The sequence below is a fragment of the Symphalangus syndactylus genome, chromosome 6, assembly GCF_028878055.3.
Source record: "Symphalangus syndactylus isolate Jambi chromosome 6, NHGRI_mSymSyn1-v2.1_pri, whole genome shotgun sequence".
Lineage (NCBI taxonomy): Eukaryota > Metazoa > Chordata > Mammalia > Primates > Hylobatidae > Symphalangus > Symphalangus syndactylus.
Window position 1 is genome coordinate 10,033,230 of NC_072428.2, and position 27,439 is coordinate 10,060,668.

The 27,439-nt window shown below is 51.5% G+C and overlaps 1 protein-coding gene across 1 annotated transcript; it reads right to left on the reverse strand.

The window, feature by feature from the left end:
• Nucleotides 1-25,956, reverse strand: F2 (coagulation factor II, thrombin). Its single transcript, XM_055281685.2, has 14 exons — nt 21,233-25,956; nt 20,712-20,875; nt 20,029-20,053; nt 19,735-19,785; nt 17,288-17,393; nt 17,055-17,191; nt 14,420-14,734; nt 13,964-14,092; nt 13,745-13,871; nt 12,445-12,612; nt 11,834-12,007; nt 11,119-11,300; nt 388-458; nt 1-241 (listed from the first exon to the last, which is right to left on the reverse strand). Exons 1-14 carry the CDS (start codon nt 21,309-21,311, stop codon nt 98-100), a joined length of 1,872 nt encoding a protein of 623 aa, XP_055137660.1. The 5' UTR covers nt 21,312-25,956; the 3' UTR covers nt 1-97.
• Nucleotides 25,957-27,439: the final 1,483 nt, after the last annotated feature.

The window sequence follows — 27,439 nt, forward strand, 5'->3', positions numbered from 1 at the left end:
TCGTTGAGAGTCACTTTTATTGGGAACCATAGTTTTAGAAACACAAAAATAATTCCTTCACTGGATTGGTTCCAGGAGCCCAGAATATGAGTGGCCCCTACTCTCCAAACTGATCAATGACCTTCTGTATCCACTTCTTCAGGCGGAACACGTGTGTGTAGAAGCCATATTTCCCATCCCGGTCACAGCCTTCACCCCATGAGACGATGCCCATTTGATACCAGCGGTTGTTAAAGGGGCTCTGAAGAAGAAAGATGAGGTTTCCAACAGAGTCAAGTTCAAGGTCACATCAGTATTCCCCTGCCAGGCAACTGTTTCTAGATACTAGAGTTTCTCCCCACCCCCAGAAGATGTGTTCACCAGGCCCTGGGCTTTAGAGAAGCTTACCTTCATGACAAAGGGTCCCCCGCTGTCACCTTCACAGGCATCCCCTCGTTTCCCTTCATCAGGCTTGTAACCTTGAGAGAGAACAGCCGTCTGTGCTCAGGAGCGTAGCTCATAGCCCAGCCACACCCCTTCACGAGACACAGCTGGTGAGAGTGCACTTACCCCTCCAGTCATTCTTGCTGTCCTCACTTCCTCACCCTACACATCCAATCCTAGCAAATGTTGGCTCTACCTTCAACATAGACCCCAAGTCCAACCTCTTCTCACCACTTCTAGCTCCAGCTCCTGAACCACTACTTTCCTTCATTCTTTGCCCACCTACAATCTATTCTCCGCCCAACAGGCAGAATAATGCTTTTAAAAAGTTGGACCAGGCCAAGGGAGGTGGCTCATGCCCAAGCCGGGTGGATCACTTGAGCTCAGGAGTTCAAGACCAGCCTGGGCAATATGGCAAAACCCTGTCTCTACGAAAAATTAGCTGGGCATGGTGGCACGTGCCTGTAGTCCCAGCCACTTGGGAGGCTGAGGCAGGAGGATGGCGTGAACCCGGAAGGTGGAGCTTGCAGTGAACCAAGATCGCGCCACTGCACTCCAGCCTGGGTGACAGAGCGAGACTCTGTCTCAAAAAAAAAAAAAAAGAAAAAAAGACCAGGCACGGTGGCTCACGCCTGTAATCCCAGCACTTTGGGAGGCCGAGGCAGTCGGATCACGAGGTCAGGAGTTCAAGACCAGCCTGGCTAACATAGTGAAACCCCGTCTCTACTAAAAATATAAAAAAATTAGCCGGACATGGTGGCGTGCACCTGTAATCCCAGCTACTGGGGAGGCTGAGGCAGGAGAATCACTTGAACCCAGGAGGTAGAGGTTACAGTGAGCTAAGATCGCACCACTGTACTCCAGCCTGGGTGACAGAGACTCCATCTCAAAAAAAAGGAAAATAATAAGCCTCATAATTTCATAAATCAAATCCCTAGATATTTGAGAAAATCGGCAAGCCACTAGCTAATTTACTCAAGAAAAATAAGATATTACAAATACATAAAATAAGATACCAAGAGAAAAAATTATAAGAGAATACATTGCAGCAGTCAAGAAAGATACAATAATAGACTTGAACAAATAGGAAGATGTTTCTCATCCTTGGATAAAATGACTCAACATCAAAAATATGTCCATTCTCCCAGTTAATTTATTAAAGTATCATAATCCCAATAAAAATACCACCAAGCTTTTTTATAGACCTAGACATGTTGACACTAAAGTTCATATGGAAAAACAAACATGCAAGAATTGCCAGGAAAACACTGGAAAGAAAAACTAAAAGAGAACATTAACCTTCCCAGCTATGTACACTAAAGCCTCTATCATTAAAACAATGTGACGCTGTGCACAGACAACAGACCAGGAGAGCCGAGTCGAATGTCCAGAAACATACTCATCCTTAAGCAAACTATATCCATAGAAATCTAGAACGTGGGGCTGGGCACTGTGGCTCATGCTGGTAATCCCAACATTTTGGGAGGCCAAGGCAGGAGGATCACTTGAGCCCAGGAGTTCGAGACCAGCCTAGGTGACATAGCAAGACCCTGTGTCTCTACAAATCAAATCAAATTAGCTGGATGCAGGAAAAAATAAAACTAAAACTAGGTCAGGTATGGTGGCTCACGTCTGTAATCCCAGCAGTTTGGGAGGCCAAGGCAGGAGAATTGCTCGAGCCCAGCCAGAAGTTCGAAATCAGCCTGGGCAGCATAAGGAGACTGGTATATATTTCAAATAAATAAATGAAAATAAAATACAATCTAGAATGTGATAAAGGTGAAATCTCAAATCACTAGTTCAAAGATAGATTTATGTATTTATTTATTTATTTTGAGATAGAGTCTCGCTCTGTCGCCAGGCTGGAGTGTAGTGGTGCCATCTTGGCTCACTGCAACCTCCACCTCCCGGATTCAAGTGATTCCCCTGCCTCAGCCTCCCAAGTAGCTGGGACTACAGGTGCCTGCCATCACACCCAGCTAATTTTTGGTAGTTTTAGTAGAGACAGAGTTGCACCGTGTTAGCCAGGCTGGTCTCGATCTGCTGATCTTGTGATCCACCCACCTCGGCCTCCCAAAGTGCTAGGATTACAGGTGTGAGCCACCGCGCCCGGCAAGACGGAGTTTTTGCTCCTGTTGCCGAGGCTGGAGTGCAATGGAGGGATCTCAGCTCACTGCAACCTCCGCCTCCCAGGTTCAAGCAATTTTCCTGCCTCAGCCTCCCGAGTAGCTGGGATTACAGGCATGTGCCTCCATGTCTGGCTAATTTTGTATTTTTAGCAGAGACAGGGTTTTTCCATGTTGGTCAGGCTGGTCTTGAACTCCCGACCTCAGGTGATCCGCCCGCCTCGGCCTCCCAAAGTGCTAGGATTACAGGCGTGAGCCACCGCACCCGGTCGATTTTTTTTTTTTTTTTAAATAGAAACAGGGTCTCGCTCTGTCACCCAGGCTGGAGTGCAATGGTGCGGTCATAGTTCACTGCAGTATTGAACTCCTAGGCTCAAGCAATCCTCCTAACTCAGCCTCTCAAGTAGCTGAGACTACAAGGCACATGCCACCATGCCCAGCTAATTTTTAAAATATTTTCTTTTTCCTTTTTTTTTTTTTTTTTTTTGAGATGGAGTCTTGCTGTCGCCAGGCTGGAGTGCAATGGCATGATCTCGGCTCACTGCAACCTCCGCCTCCTGGGTTCAAGTGATTCCCCTGCCTCAGCCTCCTGAGTAGCTGGGACTACAGGTGTGCACCACCACACCCAGCTAATTTTTTGTATTTTAGTAGAGACGGGGGTTTCACCATGTTGGCCAGGATGGTCTCTATCTCCTGACCTCATGATCCACCCGCCTCAGCCTCCCAAAGTGCTGGGATTACAGGCGTGAGCCACCGCACCTGACCAATATTTTCTTGCAGAGACAGGGGTCTTGCTATGTTGTCCAGGCTGGTTTTGAATTCCTGGCCTCAAGCAATCCTGCCTCAGCCTTCCAAACTGCTGGGATTACAGGTGTGAGCTGCCGCACTTGGCCAATAATTCTTAATAAACGGTTTAGAGACAGCTGGTTAGCCATTTGGAAAATGATAAATTAGATCTATGCCTCACATCAGATACAAAAATAAACTCCGTATGAGTCAGGAATCTAAGTGCAGAAAAATGAAATCAGGTACTAGAAGAAAACATGAGTGAATTCCTCAACGACCTAGCTATCAGGAAAGGTTTTTCTGTTGTTGTTTTTTGTTGTTTTGTTTCTGAGAGAGTCTTGCTCTGTCACCCAGGCTGGAGTGCAGCGGCACGATCTCTGCTCACTGCAACCTCTGCCTCCCAGGTTCAAGCAATTCTCCAGCCTCAGTCTCCTGAGTAGCTGGGACTACAGGTGTGAGCCACCACGCCCAGCTAATTTTTGTATTTTTAGTAGAGACAGGGTTTCACCACGTTGGCCAGGCTGGTCTTGAACTCCTGACCTCAGGTGATCCCCCCACCTCAGCCTCCCAGAGTGCTGGGATTACAGGTGTAAGACACCACACCCGGCCAGGAAAAGTTTATCTAACTCTGATTCAAAATCCAGATTTAATAAAATAAATGATTGATAAATTTGACTACCTAGTAATTTTTTAAACTGCATGGCCAGAAAAATTATACATGAGGTTAAAAAAACTGACAAACTAGGAGAAAACATTTGCAATGTATATCACAAATAAAGGCCTAATATAAATACGAAGAACTCACAAAAATTGATAAGAAAGGGACCAAAAAATGGGCAAAAAACCATGAAGAGACAATTCACAAAAAAATTATATAATACAAATACTAGCCAGGCATGCGCCTGTCGTCCCAGCTACTCGGGAGGCTGAGGCAGGGAAGAGTCACTTGAACCAGGGAATGGAGCCAAGATTGCACCATTGCACTCCAGCCTGGGTGACAAAGCGAGACTCTGTCTCAAAAAAAAAAAAAAAAAAAAAAATTATATAAAAATGATCCTGCCGGGTGCGGTGGCTCACGCCTGTAATCCCAGCACTTTGGGAGGCCGAGGCGGCCAGATCACGAGGTCAGGAGATCGAGACCATCCTGGCTAACACGGTGAAACCCTGTCTCTACTAAAAATACAAAAAAAAAAAAAAAAAATTAGCCGGGCGTGGTGGCAGGCGCCTGTAGTCCCAGCTACTCAGGAGGCTGAGGCAGGAGAATGGCGTGAACCTGGAAGGTGGAGCTTGCAGTCAGCCGAGATCGCGCTACTGCACTCCAGCCTGGGCCACAGAGCGAAACTCCGTCTCAAAAAAAAAAAAAAAAAGGTCCTTAGGCCAGGCGTGGTGGCTGATGCCTGTAATCCCAGCACTTTGGGAGGCCGAGGCGGGAGGATCACGAGGTAAGGAGTTCGAGACCAGCCTGGCCAATCTGGTAAAACCCCATCTCTACTAGAAATACAAAAATTAGCTGGGCACGGTGGCTCGCGCCTGGAGTCCCAGCTGCTCGGGAGGCTGAGGCAGGAGAATCGCTTGAACCCAGAAGGCAGAGGTTGCAGTGAGCCAAAATCACGCCATTGCACTCCAGCCTAGGTGACAGAGACTCCATCTCAAAAAAAAAAAAAAAATGGTCCTTAATCATACGATAAGATGTTCAACCTCATTTTCAATTTGAAAGATGTCCATTAAAAGTTTCAAGATACTATTTCTCACCTCTCCGAGTGGTAAAAATTTAAAACTGTGACATTCTTTTGGCAAGGCTGTGGGGAAACAGGCATTCTCTTACACTGTGATGGAAATGCAAACTGGTAAACCCTTATGGAAAGAAATTTTAAAATCTCTAAAAAATGACATACATGTTTGCCTTTTGACCTAACACCACCACTTCTAAAAATTTACTAGGAGAGGCCAGGCATGGTGGCTCACACCTGTAATCCTAGCACTTTGGGAGGCCGAGTTGGGTGGATCACTGGAGCTCAGAGTTCAAGACCTGTCTGGGCAACACAGTGAGACCCAGTCTCTACCAAAAATTAGCTGGGCATGGTGGTGTGTGCCTATAGCCCTGGCTACTCGGGAGGCTAAAGTTGGAGGTTGGCTTGAGTCCAGCAGGCAGAGGTTGCAATGGGCCGAGCCCAGCCACAGGATTGGTTTTAATAGTGTTATGGATGGAGGATTTTGAAACCATATTCTGGTATTGTTCAAATAGGCAAATGCATTACAGATAATGAGGGTCAGGTTTCTTACTGTCAACAGAGAGAGTTACAAATATGGAAAAGGAAAAGCTAGAATTAATCCTGTGGTGTCCGAATGGAATTAGAGGTTTCAGGAGGAACTCACGGTTTTTTATATAGATGATAGAGATATTGGTATATGCATCATATAATTTTTTTCTGGTTCTGTCCACTAAGAGAGCCTAGAAGTAATGACATCCCACTAGCAATGTGCACACGCCAGCACCCAGATCTCTGTTCTAAATTCCACTCTCCACTAGAAGGGTTCCCTGGAGAAATGGCTGGTTCCAACACTACAGTCAGGAAAGTAGGATCAACCTGAAACATTTTGCTATGCCAGAAAGAAAGAAAGTACTCAAAGAATGACAGAACATCTCCCCAAGTCACAGAAGCCAGCTTGAAGGGACTCCCACTGGCCAAACTTGGGATCATCTGAGCATCAAAAGAAATAACAGTAGTAACAAAGTATGGCCTGGCGCGGTGGCTCACGCCTGTAATCCCAGAACCTTGGGAGGCCAAGGTGGGCGGATCACCTGACGTCAGGAGTTCAAGACCAGCCTGGCCAACATGGTGAAACCTTGTCTCTACTAAAAATATAAAAAATTAGCCAGGCGTGGTGGCACATGCCTGCAACCCCAGCTACTCGGGAGGCTGAGGCAGGAGAATTGCTTGAACCTGGGAGGCGGACGTTGCAGTGAGCCAAGATCACACCACTGCACTCCATCCAGCCTGGGCAACATGGGCAAAACTCCATCTCAAAAAAAAAGAAAAAAAAAGGTGAACCCTTAGAATAAAGTAAGGATCCTTAAGTCCACACTGATAGAATGAAAGGAAGGAAAGCAATAAAGTAACTAACAAATGTAGAAGGAATGACAGAATTAGGTAAGTGCCATTTGGTAGTCACCCTAGTTGGGAGAAGGTTTTGATGACAAACAGAATACAAAATATCAAAGTAGGCCAGGTGTGTTGGCTCACACCTGTAATCCCAGCACTTTGGGAGGCTGAGGCAGACAGATCACAAGGTCAGGAGTTCGAGACCATCCTGGCCAACATGGTGAAACCCTATCTCTACTAAAAATACAAAAATTAGCTGGGTGTGGTGGCACATGCCTGTAATCCCTCCTACTTGGGAGGCTGAGGCAGGAGAATCACTTGAACCCAGGGGATGGAGGTTGCAGTGAGCCGAGATCGCACCACTCACTCTAGCCCAGGTGATAGAGGGAGACTCTATCACAAAAAAAAAAAAAAAAAAAAAAAATCCAAGTTTCTCTTTACCAGATACTTATTAATTACAAAGGGAAAAACAGAAGTTACAGCAAGAAACTTGGCAGACATTGCCTTAAGAGGTCAGAGTTAGGCTCACCACATATGAGACAAATTGTTCTCACATGCCAGTTAACAGGATGCACCAAGAAGGACACGGCACCACTGAGCCTGAACTTGACCATGAGGAAACCTTAGACAAACCCGGATACAGGGCCAGAGTACAAAATGACCAGACTGCACTCATCAGACATGCCAAGGTCATAGAAGACAAAGAAAGATCCTTCATTAGTGAGGAGCGCCTCTGCCCGGTCGCCCCGTCCGGGAAGAAGTGAGGAGCGCCTCTGCCTGGCCGCCCCGTCCGGGAAGAGGTGAGGAGCGCCTCTGCCCGGCCGCCCCGTCCGGGAAGAAGTGAGGAGCGCCTCTGCCCGGCCGCCCCGTCCGGGAAGAAGTGAGGAGCGCCTCTGCCCGGCCGCCCCGTCCGGGAAGAAGTGAGTAGCGCCTCTGCCCGGCCGCCCCGTCTGGGAAGTGAGGAGCGCCTCTGCCCGGCCGCCCCGTCCAGGAAGAAATGAGGAGCGCCTCTGCCCGGGCGCCCCATCCGGGAAAAAGTGAGGAGCGCCTCTGCCCGGCCGCCCCATCTGGGAGGTGAGGAGCGCCTCTGCCCGGCCACCCATCGTCTGGGAAGTGAGGAGCGCCTCTGCCCGGCCACCCACCGTCTGGGAAGTGAGGAGCGCCTCTGCCCGGCCGCCCCGTCTGGGAAGTGAGGAGCGCCTCTGCCTGGCCGCCCCGTCCGGGAAGAAACGAGGAGCGCCTCTGCCCGGGCGCCCTGTCCGGGAAGAAGTGAGGAGCGCCTCTGCCCGGCCGTCCCATCTGGGAGGTGAGGAGCGCCTCTGCCCGGCCACCCATCGTCTGGGAAGTGAGGAGCGCCTCTGCCCGGCCACCCACCGTCTGGGAAGTGAGGAGAGCCTCCGCCCGGCCGCCCCGTCCGGGAAGAAGTGAGGAGCGCGTCTGCCCGGCCGCCCCGTCCGGGAAGAAGTGAGGAGCGCCTCTGCCCAGCCGCCCCGTCGGGAAGAAGTGAGGAGCGCCTATGCCCGGCCGCCCCGTCCGGGAAGAAGTGAGGAGCGCCTCTGACCGGCCGCCCCATCTGGGAGGTGAGGAGCGCCTCTGCCCGGCTACCCATCGTCTGGGAGGTGAGGAGCGCCTCTGCCCGGCCACCCATCGTCTGGGAGGTGAGGAGCGCCTCTGCCCGGCCACCCATCGTCTGGGAGGTGAGGAGCACCTCTGCCCGGCCACCCATCGTCTGGAAAGTGAGGAGAGCCTCTGCCCGGCTGCCCCATCTGGGAAGTGAGGAGCGCCTCTGCCCGGCCACCCATCGTCTGGGAAGTGAGGAGCGCCTCTGCCCGGCCGCCCCGCCCCGTCTGGGAAGTGAGGAGCGCCTCTGCCTGGCCGCCCTGTGTCTGGGTAGAAGTGAGGAGCTCCTCTGCCTGGCCGCTCCGTCTGGGAGGTCTACCACGGAGGCCAGAAGCAATGTGGGGGCTGGACGTGGTGGCTCACGCCTGTGGTCCCGGCACTCTGGGGGGCGAGGCGGGTTGATCACTTCGGGCTAGGAGTTCAAGACCAGTCTGGCCAACTTGGCGAAACATGAAGAATACAACAGACAAACCAACCAACCAACTCAGTGACAACAAAACAGGTCTACCCTGGAGTCATACTCTAATTTTTTCTATTTTCCTCCCTTTCTGATCCTTTATCCCACTTTCTTTTTCTTCCTCTTCCTTCTCCCTCTTCTTTGTCAAATAGAGGATTGAGTTATTATCACTGATCCATATAAAGTCCCTCTCTCATTTATTTTAACTCCCACCCCCCATTTCTATTCCCCAACTTCCCATGTGCAACCTTCCTAATATGTTTGATACGCATCTTTTTGTTTGTATGTATTTTTAGAAAATGTTTATTGTTTTTGTATGCAAAAAAAATTAATAAAAAAAAAAGAAAAAAAAAGTAAAAAAAAAAAAAAAAAAAAAAAAAAGAAAGATCCTTCATTGAATCCTGGGTGAGAAACATGCTTTTTTTTTTTTTTTCCTATAAAAGACATTAGCAAGACTAACAAAAATTTGAATAAGGTCTATAGATTAGACAATAATATTGTATCATCATTAATTTCCTGGTTTTGGGCCAGGTGCTGTGGCTCACGCCTGTAATCCCAGCACTTTGGGAAGCCGGGGTGGGTGGATTACCAGAGGTCAGGAGTTCAAGACCAGCCTGGCCAACATGGTGAAACCCCATCACTACTAAAAATACTAAAAATACAAAAAATTAGCCGGGTGTGGTGGCAGGCACCTGTAATTCCAAGTGAGCCGAGACCGTGCCACTGCACTCTAGCCTGGGCAACAGAGCAAGACTCCATCTCAAAAAAAAAAAAAAATTTCCTGGTTTTGGCCGAGTACAGTGGCTCACACCTGTAATCCCAGCACTTTGGGAGGCCGAGACAGGTGGATCACCTGAGGTCAGGAGTTCAAGACCAGCCTGGCCAACGTGGTGAAACCCTGTCTCTACTACAAATACAAAAATTAGCTAGGCATGGTGGTACATGCCTGTGATTCCAGCTACTCAGGAGGCTGAGGCAGGAGAATCGCTTGAACCTGGGAGGAGGAGGTTGCAGTGAGCCGAGATTGTGCCACTGCACTCAAGCCTGGGTGACAGCAAAGCTATGTCAAAAAAAAATTTCCCGGTTTTAATATTTGTATTGTGGTTACATAAGAGAACATTCTTGGGGTATTTTTTTTTTTTTTGGAAATACTCAAGTATTTATGGGTAAAAAGAAACCATATTCACGATTTGCTCTCAAACTATGCATATATATATATATATATATAAACTCCCACACATCCATAGAATGGAGGACAATCTGGATGACAGTGTGCAGGAAATCTTTGTATTATTTTTGCAACTTTTCTGTGAGTCTGAAATTACACTAAATTTTTTTGTTTTTTACTTTTTAAAGTCAGTCACATCATTTCTTAACCTGCCTCAAGCCCCTCAATAACTTCCCATCTCACTCAATAAAGTCCTTCCAGGCCCTAAAAGAAGTGGCTGCTGGCCGGGCGCGGTGGCTCACACTTGTAATCCCAGCACTTTGGGAGGCCGAGGCGAGGGGATCACGAGGTCAGGAGATCGAGACCACGGTGAAACCCCATCTCTACTAAAAATACAAAAAATTAGCCGGGCTTGGTGGCGGCGCCTGTAGTCCCAGCTACTCGGAGAGGCTGAGGCAGGAGAATGGCGTGAACCCAGGAGGCGGAGCTTGTAGTGAGCCGAGATTTGCGCCACTGCACTCCAGCCTGGGCGACAGAGCGAGACTCCATCTCAAAAAAAAAAAAAAAAAAAAAAAAAAAAGAAGTGGCTGTCCTCTGCCTGCCCCCCTCTCTCCCCTCACCCACTGCTGCCCCTCCTCAGCCCCCCAGGCCTCCCTACTGCTCCCCAGACAAGCCAAGTGTGCTCCCACCTCAGGGCCTTAGCACCTGCCATCCTGCCATGCCCCCAGCCTGCGGTGCTCCTCCTCTAGATATGCCTGCTCACTCCTTCCTTCTTCTCTTCCAGTCCCTGCCCAGACATCACCTGTATGGGACTACAGGCATGCGTCACCGTGCCCGGCTAATTTTTGTATTTTTAGTAGAGACGGAGTTTCACCATGTTGGCCAGGCTGGTCTTGAACTCCTGACCTCAAGTGATCTGCCCGCCTCGTCTGGCCACCCTATTTAGAAGCCCACCTCATCAGCCCTTGTCTCTCCCTGTGCTTCATTTTTCTTCACAGCACCGTTCAGGGATTGCTGTTTTAGATCTGTTTATGGACGTGCCCTCCTCCTAGGAAGGAAGCTCTCTGAGGGCACAGACATTGTTGATCTGGGTCCCTGCTGTCTACCCTAGAATGCTGCCTGGAACGTGATAGGCGCTCAGTAAATATTTGCTGAGTGACTGAATGAATGGCATTTCCCTACCCGCAGCCTCTTGCTGCCATCTGAGCTTACTGGTGACTGATACTATGCCAAGTACATGAATATATGCTACTTCATTTAACCCTCCCATAACCTTATGGGATAGAGACTTTTACCTCCATTTTACAGAGGAAGAAACTGAGCCACCAAGAGGTTAGGCAACTTGCTCAAAGTCACATGGCTTAAACCCAGGCACAACTCGGCTCTCCCGGCTTGGGCCCCACTGTCCCCTCAGCCCGCCCCGCACAGACTTGCCAGCACAGAACATGTTGTCAGTGATGCGGATCCGGGTGGAGCCCTTGCAGACCGGCCGCTCCACGATGGGCAGGTTCACCACCTGCAGGACGCTGGGCTGCACCTTACCAATGCTGGCTGTCCACGTCTCCTTCAGGTTGCCCCAGCCTGTCACTCGCCCCTTGTATCCAGCCTGGAGCAAGCTTCGGGGAAGGAAGAAGGGCCTAGTGAGAGCCAACCCCCACAGGAGCCGCCTGGCCCCAACGCCATTTCTTAGAGACCAGAATCTAAAACGCCAGTGCTGGCTGGGCACGGACGTTCACGCCTGTGGTCTCGGCACTTTGGGAGGCCGAGGTGGGCGGATCACTTGAGGTCAGGGGTTCGAGACCTGCCTGGCCGACACGGTGAAACCCACAAGTCTCTACTAAAAATACAAAAATTAGCCTGTAATCCCAGCTACTCAGGAGACTGAGGCAGGAGAGTCGCTTGAACCCGGGAGGTGGGGTTGCAGTGAGCTGAGGTCGCACGACTGCACTCCAGCCTAGGAGACGAGAGTGGAACTCCGTCAGTAAATAAAAATAAAAAATAAAACGCCAGTGCTGAAAAGAACTTTTGGGTTCAGTCCAAGAAACCAAGGCCTGGAAAAGGGAAAGGGCTCCTGCGAGGCTACTTGGTATCAGAGCCAGGCCCAGAACTCGGCTTCTGCCCCTCAGCTAACAAGCATCTGGTGGCCCACCTGGCTGCCGTCTCCCTGTCCGGCAGACACACAGGGTGAATGTAGTCGCTGAAGACAACGGGCTTCTTCAGCTTCATCAGGGCAATGTCCCGGTCCAGATTCTCTCGCCAGTTGTACCTGGGGTGGATGTAGATCTTTTCCAACATGGATATCTTTTCCATGTTTCGCTCGTACCTGCAGAGACCCCGAGAGAGAAATGGAGAAGCTGCAGGTTCACCCAGCAAGGAGCAGGAAACTGCCTGCCCTTGGGGTCTGGGAGACAGGGTGTCCTGCGGGCCACCAGAGAGGGGATAGGGCTGGCTCCTGCCGTGGCGGCCCCCTGGCTGTTTCTTCCTGGGCCTAAAGCCGTGCAGGGCTTTGGAGTGAGACAGCCAGGAGGACAGGGACAGGGGCACAGGCTGCACGCCCTGGTCCAGACAGACTCTATTTTCAGAGACGCCCACATGGGCCATATCCTGGTGTTGGAGGGACCAGGAGACAGATGGATTTCTCCCCGCAGCTCCAAGCATCAGTCAGGACGTGACCAAATGGACTTTCCAGCAGAGACCCCTCATGGTCGCTTTGGAGGACTCAGACCCCTGCCAGACACCCACGGGCCACCAGTTCTGTACCTGGTGCGGGAGTGCTTGCCGATGCGCACAAGAAGGTCATTCTCGGTGAAGTTCTTGTCCCAGGGCGGGTACAGGAGGCAGTGGGCGGCGGTGAGGACCCAGCGGTCACTGATGAGGCTGGCCCCACACAGCAGCTCCTGGGGACTCTTCCGAAAAAGCATCACCTGCCTGGGAGGGGCAGCAGGAAGCATTAGGAGCTGAGGGTGAGGGGGCTGCCTCTACACCAGCCCTAGAAGTAAGAATCCCAGGTCTAAGAACCTAGCTAGACAGAGCTGCCTCCGGGGCCCAGATCCAAGTTTGGGCTGGCCGCCTTTGGGGCCTGGAGCCTCCATGTGATGCTGAGGGGCTGCCTCACACTTTTTTTTTTTTTTGAGACAGGGTCTCACTCGTCACCCAGGCTGGAGTGCAATGGTACAGTCACAGCTTACTGAAGCCTCAGCCTCCTGGGCTCAGGCGATCCTCCCGCCTCAGCCTCCTTAGTAGCTGGGACTACAGGGACGTGCTGCTACACCTGGCTGATTTTTGCATTTTTAGTAGAGACTGGGTTTTACCATTTTGCCCAGGCTGGCCTTGAACTCCTCCCCTCAAGTGATCTTCCCGTCTTGGCTTCCCAAAGTGCTGGGATTACAGGGGTGAGCCACTGTACCTGACCTGCCTCCTGCTTTTTGCACCCCCTAACTAGGTCCTTCCAGTCCAGAGTTCACATAGCATAGCACAGCTCTGGAATCAGAAGAACTGGATTCAAACCCATTAGCAGTGCGTGGAGGTGAGCCACCAGCTCCGTGAGTCTCAGCTTTACCATCTGCTTAGAAGTAAAGGACCCATGGGCCGGGTGTGGTGGCTCACGCCTGTAATCCCAGCACTTTGGGAGGCTGAGGCAGGTGGATCACTTGAGGTCAGGAGTTCAAGACCAGCCTGGCCAACATGGTGAAATCCTGTCTCTACTTAAAATATAAAAATTAGCCGGGTGTGATGGCGCATGTCTGTAAATTCAGCTACTCAAGAGGCTGAGGCAAGAGAATCGTTTGAACCCAGAAGGCAGAAGTTGCAGTGAGCTGAGATTGCAGCACTGCACTCCAGCCTGGGTGACAGAGCAAGACTCCATCTGAAAAAAAAAAAAAAAAAAAAAGAAGAAGTAAACAACCCATCTCATGTGGCTGCTGTGTGGAGTTGGTGGGATCCTGGATGCTCAGCTGTTGTCATCTGTAAAGCCCAGGGCTGCGGGCAGGGCCCGAGGGTGGGGGGCCAGCAGCACACATGCCCCCAGGAGTGAATGGTAGCACAGGACTCCGGGACACACCAAGGTGACATGCCGATCTCTGCGTCCCAGCCCTTCACAATACGCCCGTCGATGTAGGATTCCAGGAGCTCTCTTTCGGTTTTGTCCTCCAGCGACTTCTTCTCGAACAGAGGTCGCAGCCCACAGTCTACAGAGCAAGCCAAGCAGTGAGGGGCAAGTCCTGGCCACCAGCCCCACAGCCCCACAGCCCCACTTCCCCTGGGATGCCCACTACCTCACCTGCCTCTCCCGAGCCGAAGGTCCTCGGATCGAAGAAAGTCTGGTACTCACTGGTGGTGGTACGCCCTTCGATGGCCCTGTCTGGGTCCTCATCCAGCCCATCTCCTGTCTCCTCCTCCACGGCCTCCTCTGTTGGGACCCGGGCACCAGCTGGGACTGGGCTGGGCCATTCCTCACCCATCCCCTAGATCCCCCCAATTCCCCTACGGGCCTTGGAGGCCATTTGGTGCAGAGGTTAAGCGTGCATGCACAGTTGGGCTACTAGGCAATAACCTCCTATGGCCTCAGTGTACTTATCTGTGAAATGGGCACAGGACCTTACCCCCCCCCACCTGGTTACTATAAGGCTGTAATGAATGCACTCAATGTGGTAAGTGTTCGATAAGCAGAAGCGACTGTTGTTATTCCCACCAGGATTTGTCCCTGCATCTCAGGCCCCCTACCCAGGCAGCTCACCACAATAGTTGAGGTCGCAGTACCCAAAGTCGCCAGGCTTCCCGGCCACATAGCACCACACGCCCTCCTCATCCCCGTCTGGGTTGCGGCAGAAGTTCTCCACCAGCTGCACGGCTGAGTTGAAGTCCTGGTGCTTGCTCAGGGCCTTGGCCTGCGCGCTGGCCCAGGCCAGGCAGGGGAGCCCATGTGTGGTCACCGCCAGGCGCCCCTGGTACTGCCGCCCCCGATCAGGGACACACTGCTCCGATGGAGGTGACAGATTCACATTGGAGTCTCCGGAGCGTGGAGTCATCGCTACAGTGACTTGATCCTGGCCTGGTGGGTGAGGGGCAAGGAGGCAGCAGAGTGAGTGAGACCACACATGGACCAGAACTGACAGGGGTGTGAACCCCAGTCTTGCTGCTTTCTGTGTGACCTCAGGTTACTTAACCTCTCTGGGCTTCTGTCTGTCTGCCTTTAAAGGGGTTACTAATGCCACTCTTGCAGGTTTGTTGAGAGGATTAAACAAAATATACAGCATAAGTGTCTGGCACATAATAAACCAGAGATAGTAACCAGGTTTGGCCTCCTAGGCCATCTGTAGTCAACTGGTAGCAGCTGCCTAGAGCTGCTGGAGGAGTCGTGTTTTTATAGCGGCACAGCAGGACGCTTGCTGGGATCACTAGGCTGTTCACCTGGATGGGTCAATTTCTGCAAGCCTGCAACTTATTTATCATCAGTGTGTGTGCGTGTGTATGGGGGTTGGGGAGTAAATGGTAGCTGTTTTTGTTGGGATAAACTTGCTACGAGACCAATTCCAGGGGCCAGGCACAGTGGCTTACACCTGTAATCCCAGAACTTTGGGAGGCCGAGCTGGGCGGATCAACGGAGGTCAGGAGTTCGAGATCAGCCAGGCCAACGTGGAGAAACCCCGCCTCTACTAAAAATACAAAAGTTAGCCAGGCGTGGTGGCGTGTGCCTGTAATCCCAGCTATATGAGAGGCTGAGACAGAGAATCGCCTGAACCCAGGAGGTGGAGGTTGCAGTGAGCCAAGATTGTGCCACTATACTCCAGCCTGGGTGACAGAGTGAGACTCCATCTCAAAAAAAAAAAAAAGGCCGGGCGCAGTGCTTCACCCCTGTAATCTCAGCACTTTGGGAGGCCGAGGCAGGAGGATCACAAGGTCAGGAGTTCGAGATCAGCCTGGCCAACATGGTGAAACCCCGTCTCTACTAACATACAAATAAATTAGCTGGGCATGGTGGCACACGCCTGTAATCCTAGCTACTCAGGAGGCTGAAGCAGGAGAATTGCTTGAACCCGGGAGGCAGAGGTGGCAGTGAGCTGAGATAGCGCCACTGCACTCCAACAGCCTGGGCGAGGGAGTGAGACTCCATCTCAGAAAGAAAAAAAAAAAAAAAAAGGCCAACCCCAGGAACGAGCAATACGCCTGACAGGGATGCCTAGAGAACAAACACTAACCCATGTTTGTGGACTGGTAACCGGCACAAATTCTTTACCCCTGCCTGCATCCACATCCCTTGCTCTGTGATTTTACAGGCTGAGGTGTAGTTTACCTCTTGACCCTGGCCTTGAACACATACTTGCTCCGCCAATGGAACGTGGGCAGGGCTGACTGTGCCTGTTCTGAGCCTAGGCCTTCAGGACAAAAGACGCTCTTCTGTTCATTGTTTTCTGTGTCTGTCATCAGCATAAGAGTTTTCCCAGGTACCTTCTGTCTTTCGGCCTCAGCCCCAGCATGAATGCACGTGGAGCAGATCTGGGCCCAACCCTCAACGAGGAGGCAGGCTCAGCTGGACCCATTATTTGAATCAGAGCCACCCAGCCAGGGCCAATGTCCGTCAGCTGACCCTACAGATGCATTAGCGAGTGCAGCCACACCTGCCAACCCTCGTGCGGAAAAGAAATGCTTATTGTGGTCTGCCTCGGGGAAGGGGTGGCTATAGCTACTTAACACACCAGGGAAAATAATAATGACAGAATCCCGCAGTGCCAAACTGGACAAGGCTTGCTCTGTGCTACTCAGAACAGGGCGTGTGGACTGAAATGGCTAGGGAGGGCTTCCCAGCGGGAGGAGTGCCTTGATCAGAAAGGGGGCATGTTTGGAATGAGCCACAGCCTGGACCATAAGGAAGTCAAGAGTGGGGAGCAGGGGGAGGAGGCTGGCAGATCCCCCTACTCAGATCCCCTGATTCCCTGACTTTACTGAGTAACAGGCACAGATACCATCTGAATGACTGACGCCAGCTCTGAAGGTGGCCAGCATCTTTTTTTTTCTTTTCTTTGAGACAGAGTTTTGCTCTTGTCGCCCAGGCTGAAGTGCAGTGGCACGATCTCAGCTCACTGCAAACTCCGCCTCCCAGGTTCAAGCGATTCTCGTGCCTCAGCCTCCCGAGTAGTTGGGACTACAGGCGCCCACCACCACGCCTGGCTAATTTTTGTATTTTTAGTAGAGACGGGGTTTTGCCATGTTGGCCTGGCTGGTCTCAAACCCCTGACCTCAGGTGATCTGCCTGCCTCAGCCTCCCAAAGTGCTGGGATTACAGGCATGAGCCACTGTCCCTGGGTAGCCAGCATTCTTGGTTCCCATCCCAGGCTGCCAGGCCCCATGAAGCCCCCGGGCCTTGGCCTTACCACAGACAGGGATGCTGCATTCCTGCCTCCTCACGGTGGGGTCTGTAGTGTAGCACCAGGGTCCCGTGGTGCTGCTGTCGGGGTTGCGGCAGAAATTCTCCTGCAGGTCAGCCCCGGGATGGGTGGTGGAGTTGATTCTGGAACAGGAAATTGCCCAACAGGAAGCTGTTGCGCTCGAGATATCCTTGCTCCCTGTTCTCAGCCCCTGGTGGGAAGGCCGGCCCCTCACTCACTCAGGTTTATGTGGGTAGCGACTCCTCCATAGCTGGCACTCAATGCCTGACCAGGTGATGTTCACATGCCCTCGGTAGTTCGTACCCAGACCCTCAGCACAGTTACCTGCGGAGACCCCACCCCGGTCAGGCTTGGAGCCTGGGGACTTATTTCCTCTCTCCCTGCAAAGTTCTGTCTATCCCCCGCCTCCAAGCTCATGCAGGTCCACAATCCTTAACCTGCATTCATCCAGCCCCTCCTCCTCTGCATCCAGCAGTTCTCTCATTCACTCAACAGTGGCCTCCAAATATTCGCTGAGTGCCCACCATGTGACAGGCACTGTCGGGTGCTCAGCACACATCAACCAATAGGACAGTCACAGCTCTGCCCTCATGGAGCTTCCATTCTGTGACTTCTCTTGGCCAGCAGGATGAAAAAGTGACCAAGGTCCTTTTCAACTGGCCCTGGTCTACCTGTCCCTGCTAGCTCGGCTCCTCATGCCTCTGGGTCTTTCCACGGGCTGTTTCTTCTGACTGGAATGCCCACTTGTTTGTTCATCCATGCATCCCACCAGGCCAGGCAGAACTCTGCGTCTCCTGGGAAGCCATCTCTCATTCTTCTGGCAAACCAGACACTCATTTTCCTGTGTTCTGTTGGTGCCTTGAACAGAACTTTTCTTGCGATCGCTTTATTTATTTATTTTTATTTTTATTTATTTATTTTGAGATGGAGTCCTCTTCTGTTGCCCAGACTGGAGCGCAGTGGCACGATCTCAGCTCACTGCAACCTCTGCCTCCCAGATTCAAGCAATTCTCCCCCATCAGCCTCCCTAGTAGCTAGGATTACAGGCGCGTGCCACCACACCCCAGCTAATTTTTGTATTTTTAGTAGAGGTGGGGGTTTCACTATGTTGGCCAGGATGGTCTCGAACCCCTGGCCTGGGCGCCCACCTCAGCCTCCCAAAGTGCTAGGATTACAGGCTTGAGCCACCACACCCGGCCGCAATCATTTTAATATTTTGTATTTTTGTTCTCTTTTGAGATTGTGAATTCCTTGAAGGCAGAGACTGTATTTGATTCTCTTAAAATCCCCAGCACCTGATATAGTGCCTGGCACATAGCAGGAACTTTGTAAAATGTCTGTTGAGTACGTAATTTAACAAATGAGGCTGGACACAGTGGCTCACGCCTGTAATCCCAGCACTCTGGGAGGCCGAGGCTGGTGGATCACCTGAGGTCAGGAGTTTGTGACCAGCCTGGCCAACATGGTGAAACCCTGTCTCTACTAAAAAATACAAAAAATTAGCCAGGCATGGTGGTGTGTGCCTGTAATCCCAGCTACTCAGGAGGCTAAGGCAGGAGAATTGCTTGAATCTGCTAGGCGGAGGTTGCAGCGAGCAGAGATCGCGCTGCTGCACTCCAGCCTGGGCGAGAGAGCGAGACTCCATCTCAAAAAAAAAAATAATGAAAGTACGGCAGCCAGGTGCGGTGGCTCACACCTGTAATCCTACTCCTTTGGGAGGCTGAGATGGGAGAATTGCCTGATCCCAGGAGTTCAAGACCAGCCTGGGCAAAAAAGGGAGACCCTGTCTTTTATGAACAAACAAAGAGTTCCATTTTTGTCGTGCTAAAGGTGCCTTCAGAACACAGTGCAGGAGGGAGGGTGCTCCCTGAAGTCTCAGCAAAAGTGGCGACATTTGAAGCAGTCCTTGAAGGATAGGGAAGTGTTCAGTAGATGTGATGGTTGCTCCAGAGGAAATTGACAACATATGCAAGGCCAGGTGCTAGAAACACCTTGGCACACTTAGGGAAGTCCTTGGTGTCAGAGCAGCTGGGGGTTTGGGTTCCTGTTTGGTGCAGTGACACCTAAAGCTAGAAGGGGAATGTGACATCATCAGAGCTCTGACTAGGTGGGGGCAGAGACTCGGGTCAGGCAAAGGAGAATGAAGCCTTAAACATGAATTCATGGCCAGGCGCGGTGGCTCACGTCTATAATCCCAGCACTTTGAGGCCGAGGTGGGTGGATCACGAGGTCAGGAGTTCAAGAGCAGCCTGGCCAACATGGTGAAACTCTGTCTCTACTAAAAATACAAAACTTAGCCAGGCGTGGTGGCGGGCACTTGTAATCCCAGCTACTTGGGAGGTTGAGGCAGAGAATTGCTTGAACCCGGGAGGCGGAGTTTACAGTGAGCCGAGATCGTGCCACTGCACTCCAGCCTGGGCAACAGAGCGAGACTCTCTCAAAAAACAAAACAAAACAAAACAAAAACATGAATTCATTAGTCCATTCATCCATTCATTCGTTCGCATGCCAGGTACAAAGAGACATCTTGACCCCAGGAATGGGAGCAATGTCAGACGCTGGGGACCGCCTCGGCCTCCGCCAGCCACACTCCAAACCCACCCCTGAGCTCTTCTCCCAGGCTCCCCTCCATGTCCTGCCCCCCAACCCCGTGTCAGTTGCTCACCTTCCAGACATGCAGCAAGCTTATCTCGAGGCGTCCTCGCCGTCTCACAAGCTGGAAAAGACCCAGGTGTTTACCTTTGGGATTGGGGTATGGCCAGGATGGGCTGGGGTCAAGGGTGGATGGGATGTTGGTGAGAAACAGAGAGATGGACGGACAGATGGGAGGGACCGAGGAAGGAGTGGGGAAGCGGTGGACAGGTGGACGGCTGGGTGCAGCAGAAGATTCTCTGGGTAGAATTCTCTCACTGGGGGCCCCAGGCCTCCCTTCCTGGGGCAAATCCTCCCCGGGGCTCACCTGTGTACTTGGCCCAGAACACGTCCTGAAAAACAAGGGCTGGGAGTGAGGCTACGGCAGCTCCTGTTCTGTGTTGTTTATTAGTAAACGTTATGTCTGCTCCTCACACTTTCCTTTACCCTGGTCACGCAAGGGGCAGGCTCTGGGGAGGTTTGCGGCAGTTTCCTACTTTTGTTTCCAAAAGGAGAAGAGTATTTGAGGATAGGGGGGTTCCTCCAACACACACACCGAGAATGAACAAGCCTGGGGGGGTGGGAGGAGAGGGGGCCGTGGGACCCTGGCAGAGCCCTACAGACAGGAAAGGCGACACAGAGCTCTGGGAACACTGAGTCTTGAGCCCGGGGGCTTGTGGTGGCCTCCCCCGAGTCCCACCTTCAAGGGTGGTGTGGGAGGCTGCAGCTGAGGAGGCCATGTGGACACAGAGCCCCAGGGCAGGCGGATGTCTGAAGACTGTGGAGGCCTCCCCATGTCATGGAGCTGCACAGGGACACAGTCCAGGCACAGGGACCCCCAGGAAAGGCTGAGGCTGCTCCTCTTGCCGGCCCCGTGAGGAGGGGCTCAGAGGTGAAATGAGGCTGTGAGCAGCGAAGGGGCTGTGGCGTTCCTCTCTTGCTTCTCTGTGGAAGTGTCTAGACCTGGGCCCGCTCTGGGGCCCCGGCACCGTCTGAGCAGCCCAGGCTCACCGTAGCCGTGGAGGACTCCAGAGCCTCGAACGCCTCCTCGTAGCTGCACGTCTCCTCCACGCACTCTCGCTCCAGGTTGCCCCTGAGCACCTCCTCCAGGAAGACGCTGTTGGCTCGCCGGACCCGCTGGAGCAGCGACAGCGCTTGCTGAGGAGCGAGGAACACTGTGGGGCGGGGGGGGCTCATGGGACAGCGGCCTCAGGAACAGGCGGTCTTGGCCATTGTGGGGGCTTCTGAGAGAGGCTGTCTGGGCTGGTGGAAGTGCCTGGAAGGCTGCTAAATGTGGCCCCCTGTGCCCCTCCTACACTGCCCCTTGTCCCCAGCCTGCTCCCTGTATTGGAAGAGAGAAGCAGCCATTCTCTGTCCAGCCCTGAGCTCCTGACTTCTTCCCTAAGCTGGCCGCCTGGGGCTGAGACCTACTTAGGGACCAGCTCTGTGTGCTCTGTCCAGCCAGGAGACCCCGGCCCATGGGCCCACACCCCAATCCTCCAGCCTGTTCCAGCCTGCAAGCACCCCCTTACCATGCTGGCTGTGTACAAGGCTACACAGGGCAGCCAGGGCCAGGCAGCCAGGCAGCTGCAGGCCTCGGACGTGCGCCATAGTGTGTCAGCTCCTGGGTCACTGAGGAATTGTCTGTCCTGACCCCTCTGGGTTAATGTTGAACTAACATGAAGAAATCAGCGGAGAGGGTGAGGTCAGAGGGTCAGGGCCATGGGGACGGGTGGGTAGATAGTCCTCCTGTCCACCCCCACCATCTGGGAGGACGGGTCCTCCTGGGAGCAGGCATGGATGGTCTAGGAGGAGTCACAAAAGAGGTCACTGTCACCCCCATCTCCCACCCTCCCTCTCTGAGATTTAGCCCATTCTGGCCAGTGGGGCTACGAGACTTTCCTGGAGCTCCTTCCAGTCCTAACACACAGCGGTGGTTGCTTTTCATCTTTGTGTGCCTCAGTTTCCTCATCTATACAATGGGAATAATACTTTGTTGCGAGGACTAAAGGAGATTAGGAACGGAACGTCCATGGAATATCGTAAGTTCTTAATCAGATCTGCACATATAGGCCAGTGTGGGGGTTATTGTAATCACAATACACAGATATCAAAAATAGAGACAAAGATAAAAGGTGTGGCCTGATGGAAGTTGCCCCTCGCCATGGGATGCACCAGGGATAGGAACAGCCAACATTTGCCCCAGCTTCTCAGCCACTGGAGGAGGGGCCCATTTCTCCTCCTTCCTGTCCAGCGTGCCTGGAGGTGTGTTTGTGTGTGGCAGCTGCCTGGGAGGAGTCAGGTCCAGGGACTCTTGGGCCTTTAGTCTATCTTCTGTCACCTCCCAGGACCTGCGCCTGTCCTGGAACAGGGGCTACTCCAAATCCCTGGGTCCCCACTGAAGGGCCCTCCTTCTCCCTGGCTGCCTGCCCCAGGCCAGGCCTAGCGAGGCTTCTGGTCCTACCCTACCCTCCACCCAGCCCTACTCCTGTCCCTCCCCCATTTCCTGTTTGCGGTACCCAAGGCAAATATTAGTCTAAGTAGGACAGAGGGACAAAGAGCAGGAACACGGGGAGGCACAAGTTCTCGCCTTGCCTCACCTGTCCTTTGGGCCTGGCTGTTTGGGGTCTGAACCAGGTCATGTGTGGCAACAGGGAGTGTTGGCAGAAAAACTGGGGACCAGGACTCCCACAAACACCTTAATTCCTGGGAGGCCCATTTCTTATATATTTTCATATATCTATATTTTAGGCCAGGCATAGTGGCTCACACTTGTAATCCCAACACTTTGGGAGGCCGACATGGCAGGATCGCTTGAGGCCAGGAGTTTGAGACCAGCCTGGGCAACATAGCAAGACCCTCATCTCTACCAAAAAAAATTAAAAATTAGCTGAGAATGGTGGTGCATGACTGAAGTCCGAGCTACTGGGGAGGCTGAGGCAGGAGGATCACTTGAGCCCAGGAGTTCCAGGCTGCAGTGAGCTATGATTGCACCACTGTACTCCAGCCGGGTAACAGAGTAAGACCCTGTTTCTTTCTTTCTTTCTTTTTTTTGTGAGATGGAGTCTCGCCCTGTCACCCAGGCTGGAGTGCAGTGGAACAATCTCGGCTTACTGCAACTCCCATCTCCCTTGCTCAAGTGATTCTCCTGACTCAGTTTCCCAAGTAGCTGGGATTACAGGTGTGTGCCACCACACCCGGCTAATTTTTGTATTTTTAGTAGAGATGGGGTTTCGCCACACTGACCAGGATGGTCTCGAACTCTTGACCTCAGGTGATCCACCCACCTCTACCTCGGCCTCCCAAGTTCTGGGATTACAGGCGTGAGCCACCATGCCTGGCCTGAATGAGACCCTGTTTCTTTTTTTTTTTTTTTTTTTTGAGACGGAGTCTCGCTCTTTCGCCCAGGCTGGACTGCAGTGGCGCAATCTCGGCTCACTGCAAGCTCCGCCTCCTGGGTTCACGCCATTCTCCTGCCTCAGCCTCTGGAGTAGCTGGGACTACAGGCACCGGCCACCGCGCCCGGCTAATTTTTTGTATTTTTAGTAGAGACGGGGTTTCACCGTGGTCTCGATCTCCTGACCTCATGATCCGCCCGCTTCGGCCTCCCGAAGTGCTGGGATTACAGGCGTGAGCCACCACGCCCGGCCGAGACCCTGTTTCTAGAAAAATAAATTAAAATAAAATAAAATCGAATAAATAAAATAAAATTAAAATATCTATTTTGAGTTTTTGTTGTTGTTGTTTTGTTTTGTTTTGTTTTTGAAATGGAGGCTGGAGTGCAATAGCGTGATCTCGGCTCACTGCAACCTCCACCTCCTAGGTTCAAGCGATTCTCCTGCCTCAGCCTCCCGAATAGCTGGAACGACGGGCACCCGCCATCATTCCCGGCTAATTTTTGTATTTTTGTAGAGACAGAGTTTCACCATGTTGCCCAGGCTGGTCTTGAACTCCTGACCTCAGGTGATCTGCCCACTTTAGCCTCCCAAAGTGGGGATTACAGGCAGTGAGCCACTGCGACCTACCTGTTGGGTTTTTGTTTGTTTGTTTTGTTTTGTTTTGTTTTTTTGAGATGGATTCTTGCTCTGTCACCCATAAAGGAGTGCAGTGGCGCGATCTCGGCTCACTGCAACCTCTGCCTCCTGAGTACAAGTGATTCTCCTGCCTCAGCCTTCCAAGTAGCTGGGATTACAAGCATGCACCACCACGCCCAGCTAATTTTGTATTTTTAGTAGAGATGGGGTTTCACCATGTTTGTTGGTCAGGCTGTTCTCAAACTGCTGACCTCAGGTGATCCACCTGCCTCGGCCCCCCAAAGTGCTGGGATTACAGGTATGAGCCACTGCCTGGCCTCTTTGCAGACTTTTACTCACAGTTGCAGGCCTGCTCAGTATATGACATTTTTATACCCAGAAATGGCCATCTTAGCCTGGGCTGCTATAAAATTACTATAGGCAGGGTACAGTGGCTCACGCCTGTAATCCCAATACTTTGGGAGGCCAAGGCGGGCCGATCACAAGGTCAGGAGTTCAAGACCAGCCTGGCCAACATAGTGAAACCCCCGTCTCAACTAAAAACACATAAATTAGCTAGGCATGGTGGCACGCGCCTGTAATCCCAGCTACTCGGGAGACTGAGACAGAAAAATTGCTTGAACCCAGGAGGCAGAGGTTGCGCCAATGCACTCCAGCCTGGGTGATAGAGCAAGACTTCATCTCAAAAAAAAAAAATTACTGTCAACTGGGTGGTTTAAACAACAGACATCTACAAGGGGTCTTCAAAAAGTTCATGGAAAATGTGTATTATGAAAAAAACTGCATGGATTTAAAAAAATTTTTGTGCACCAAAATAAACTCATACTAACTTGCTATAACATGAGTGAACAGGATGTAGTTTGAGGCACTAAGAAGGATAAGACATCAGTTTGAAGCGAGCCCTTATCAGAGCTAAATGAATTCTGCAAGAACAAACAGCAAATTTACAGTGAAGCTTGGGTGGAGGAATGATGAAATCACTGATGCTTTATGAAAAGTTTATGGAGACAATGTCCTAAAGAAATCAGCAGCTTACAAATGGACAACTCATTTTAAGAAGGGACAAGGCAGGCCGGGTGCTGTGGCTCATGCCTGCAATTCCACCACTTTGGGAGGCCGAGGCAGGTGGATCACTTGATGACAGGAGTTCAAGACCAACCTGGCCACCATGGAGACACCTCTTCTCTACAAAAAATACAAGAATTAGCTGGGTGTGGTGGTGCGTGCCTATAATCTCAGCTATTTGGGAGGCCGAGACAGGAGAATCGCTTGAACCTGGGAGGCGGAGGCTGCAGTGAGCTGAGATCGTGTCACTGCACTCCAGCCTGGGCGACGGAGCAAGACTCTGACTCCAAAAAAAAAAGACATTTTTTGGACAAACAAAAACACTTAAATATAGGTTAGGTGTTTAGTGCACCACCATGGGTGCAGGACCACAATGGACCCAGCACGTGCTTAGTCTTCAGGGTCTGATACGAGCCCCCAACCTCCAGGAACCAACTGTTTGTTCTCCTTGGAACTCTGCGGGCCCTAGTTGATACCATGCAGCCAAGTTTGGCATTCCTGCCTTTCAGCACAAACACACGCCTGCATACTTTAAAGCAGACATATATATATTTTGTGTGTGTGAGACGGAATCTTGCTCTGTTTCCCAGGCTGGAGTGCAGTGGCGCAATCTCAGCCCACTGCAACCTCCACCTTCCGGGTTCAAGCAGTTCTCCTGTTTCGGCCTCCCAAATAGCTGGGATTACAGGTGTGTGCCACCACACCCAGCTAATTTTTGTATTTTTAGTAGAGACAGGATGTCACCATGCTGGCCAGGCTGGTCTCAAACTCTTGACCTCAGGTGATCTGCCTGCCTTGGCCCCTCAAAGTGCTGAGATTACAGGCGTGAGCCACCATGCCCGGCCTTAAAGCAGATATTCTTGCCCTCTAGGAGCAAGACCATAACAAACTGGGGTCGGGGGTGCATTCCTGCCCAACAAGTTGGCATCAAACAAAATCATGGGTAAAGACCAATGCTAAATTGTAAAGCAAATCTCTATAACCACTGAAAACAGTAAAATTATGTTCCAAGACATAGTGTTAGAGAATTTCAGGGCTCAAAGAAAGACCAGATATTATTATTATTATTTTTTTTTTGAGACGGACTCTCGCTCTGTCGCCCAGGCTGGAGTTCAGTGGCGCAATCTCGGCTCACTGCAAGCTCCGCCTCCCGGGTTCACGCCATTCGCCTGCCTCAGCCTCTCCGAGTAGCTGGGACTACAGGCGCCCGCCACTACGCCCGGCTAATTTTTTTGTATTTTTAGTAGAGACGGGGTTTCACTGTGGTCTCGATCTCCTGACCTCGTGATCCGCCCGCCTCGGCCTCCCAAAGTGCTGGGATTACCAGCGTGAGCCACCGCGCCCGGCTAGACCAGATATTATTAAATCCAGCCATTTCCAAGCCTAGGGCTGTGTGCACGTTCTACAGGGTGGCCTTGTCTTTCTGCATATATTTTGTTAAAACCTCAAAAATTGTGAATTTGCCTTATTAAGACAAAAATGAATTTTTTTCCCTTTCGACTGAAATTTTTTCTCTTTAGGTGGTTAATAATCTTATGTTTTTCTCAATCTGATCAGCAGTTTTCAATTTTTTATTTCTTTTTTTTGCTCTTCTGCAGACAGTGACTTAAGCAGTTTTCTATTTTGACTAGAAAATGTGAGTAAGCGGCAGGGCACAGTGACTCACGCCTGTAATCCCAGCACTTTGGGAGGCTGAGGTGAGCAGATCACTTGAGGTCAGGAGTTTGAAATCAGCCTGGCCAACATGGTGAAATTCTGCCTCTACTAAAAATACAAAAAAATTAGCCGGGCCTGGTGAGCACCTATAATCCCAGCTACTCAGGAGGCTGAGGCAGGAGAATCACTTGAACCCGGGAGGCAGAGGTTGCAGTGAGCTGAAATCATGCCACCGCACTCCAGCTTGGAAAAGTATAAGTCAATTTCTATTTGGCAAAAATCTTTTAAAATATGGGATCCATAAGAGAAAAAAAGAAGTTAGCAAACGGTTCCACGATGGAGCCAAGACTGGGAACCATTGATTTCATCCAACTGCCCCATGTCTCTATGTGGTCATGGAGGAAATGGAGGGGGCACGGTCATACAGAATTGGTGGTAGAGCTAGGATGGAAACCCAGACTCCTGCTTCAGACCAACACTTTCGCCTCTCACAACCCTTGTCCCCTGACATTCTGGTAGAGTATGGCCTCACTGGGCCATAAAGTTGACCCAGAGAACACGCACCTATAGTACAGAACTACTGTGTGGGTGATGCTGGCCTGCCCCAAACAACTATACCTAAGGACACATGTTAAGTCCCTTAATTTTGCTTGTCTTCCTATTTAGGAAGACTGATGACAATACCGTTAAGTACAATTTAGTAATTTTTTAATTTTTATTTTACTTTACTTTGAGACAGGGTGTCACTCTGTTGCCCAGGCTGGAGTACATACAGCAGGCTGGAGTGTGGTGGCATGATCATAGCTCACTGCAGCCTTGAACTCCTGGCTCAAGTGATCCTCCCACCTCAGCCTCCTGAGTAGCTTGGACTACAGGCACGTGCCACCATGCCCAACTTGTTTATTTATTTATTTATTGAGATCGAGTCTCGCTCTGTCTCCCAGGCTGCAGTGCAATGGCACGATCTTGGCTCACTGCAACCTC

Excerpts from the sequence above, each read along its gene's own strand:
- F2 (XM_055281685.2), bottom strand. The coding sequence starts at position 21,311 with ATGGCGCACGTCCGAGGCCTGCAGCTGCCTGGCTGCCTGGCCCTGGCT. Across the intron at positions 17,394-19,734 it reads GCTTGCTGCATGTCTGGAAG|GTAACTGTGCTGAGGGTCTG; the intron begins GTGAGCAACTGA and ends GGGTCTCCGCAG. Across the intron at positions 11,301-11,833 it reads GACAGGGAGACGGCAGCCAG|CTTGCTCCAGGCTGGATACA; the intron begins GTGGGCCACCAG and ends CCTTCCCCGAAG.